Source organism: Cystoisospora suis (assembly GCF_002600585.1).
Source record: "Cystoisospora suis strain Wien I chromosome Unknown contig_2253, whole genome shotgun sequence".
In the NCBI taxonomy this organism is placed as follows: domain Eukaryota; phylum Apicomplexa; class Conoidasida; order Eucoccidiorida; family Sarcocystidae; genus Cystoisospora; species Cystoisospora suis.
Window position 1 is genome coordinate 1 of NW_027155052.1, and position 1,242 is coordinate 1,242.

Genomic DNA, 1,242 nt, shown 5'->3' on the forward strand with positions numbered 1-1,242 from the left:
AGCGGCAAGCATAGCAAGGAGAGGATAGAAGAAGAAACCTGAAGAGACATGTCTATCGCTGCTTGCATAGAAATAGAAATTAAATGAATGATGCAGAGTCTGCAATACGTTACTCTCGCTCCGACAGATACGCTCNNAAGAAGGAAAGAAGAAAGAAAAAGACACGAAGAAGAAGAAGAAGCAGAGGTAAAAGAAAAAGAAGGAATTAAAGGATAAACCAAAGAAGAAGAAGATATGCTTCTCTCTGGTCTTAAAGAAGAAAAGAAGTTCACAAGTCTTTACAAAGCACAATAGAGTCTTCGTTGTAGTAGACGTTGTAGTCTCGAGTGTACATACACCATAAATCAGCACGAGTCGGTGAGATAAATCGACTATTGATGAGCCATGTTCTCTCTCTTCCCTTCTTCTTCAACCTGTCTTTCTTTTTCTTTCTTTTGAGCTCTCTCTTTCTTTCTTCTTTCTTTCTTTCTTTCCTTACCTGATAAGGTCTCCCCATCTGGTAATATGGAGACTCCCTCCTCCTCCTCCTCGTTCCTCGTGCAATTTTCTTTCGTTTCGCGGGACGAGAGTAAGGGCAGGAATCGCCTCCTCCAAGAAAACTGCATGCGGTCGATGTACACCCCAATTCGTAGCCATACGATACACGTACTCCCATACCTAAGTGAGAAAAGAAAGAAGGAACGTTCAAAAGAGAAAGTAGAAGAAAAAGAAGAAGAGAGATCAAAGAAAAGAGAGGGAGAAAAGAAAGAAAAGGATACGAGAGATTAGCATGTCGACTGGGATATCTGAGAAACGTATCTACAGCTACAGATACAGAGAGGCTTCAAGGAGACACATGTATACATGCATATATGAGTATGTATAATATATATATATATATCTATATATATGTGTATGTATCGATACTAGGGAAACGAGATGACTGAGGACTGTGAAGAGAAAGAAGAGGGAGAGGGAGAAGAGTATTGGGGTCTTTTTGCGTACCATGAGATATAAGAAAGAAGAAAAAGAAGTCTAAGACATCCCAAAGACCTGATCTTCTTGAGAGAGAGAGAGAGAGCACAGGCACGCGGAAGGTTCATTGATAGGCATCTGTATATATGCGATTGATAGATACGGATGTATACAGAGTGTAGATAGACCTAAGGTCTTGAATGTGTCTCTATTAGTCAGGTCGATCATCCTGTCTTTGGAATTTCCGGGAAAAGAAAGAGTGAGAAAGAAAGAAAGAAAGAGTGACAA

General features: G+C 40.2%; 1 protein-coding gene across 1 annotated transcript in view; it reads right to left on the reverse strand.

Annotated features, from left to right (window-relative positions):
* Positions 1-480: 480 nt before the first annotated feature.
* The window catches only part of CSUI_004724 (glycosylphosphatidylinositol anchor attachment protein 1), a gene marked incomplete at its 3' end in the record, with an annotated part of 20,289 nt that continues 19,527 nt past the window's right edge, over positions 481-1,242 (reverse strand). Inside the window, exon 14 of the mRNA XM_068064909.1 lies at positions 481-657. Within this exon, the coding sequence (XP_067923114.1) occupies positions 481-657 (177 nt within the window). The remainder of the gene's footprint in view (positions 658-1,242) is intronic.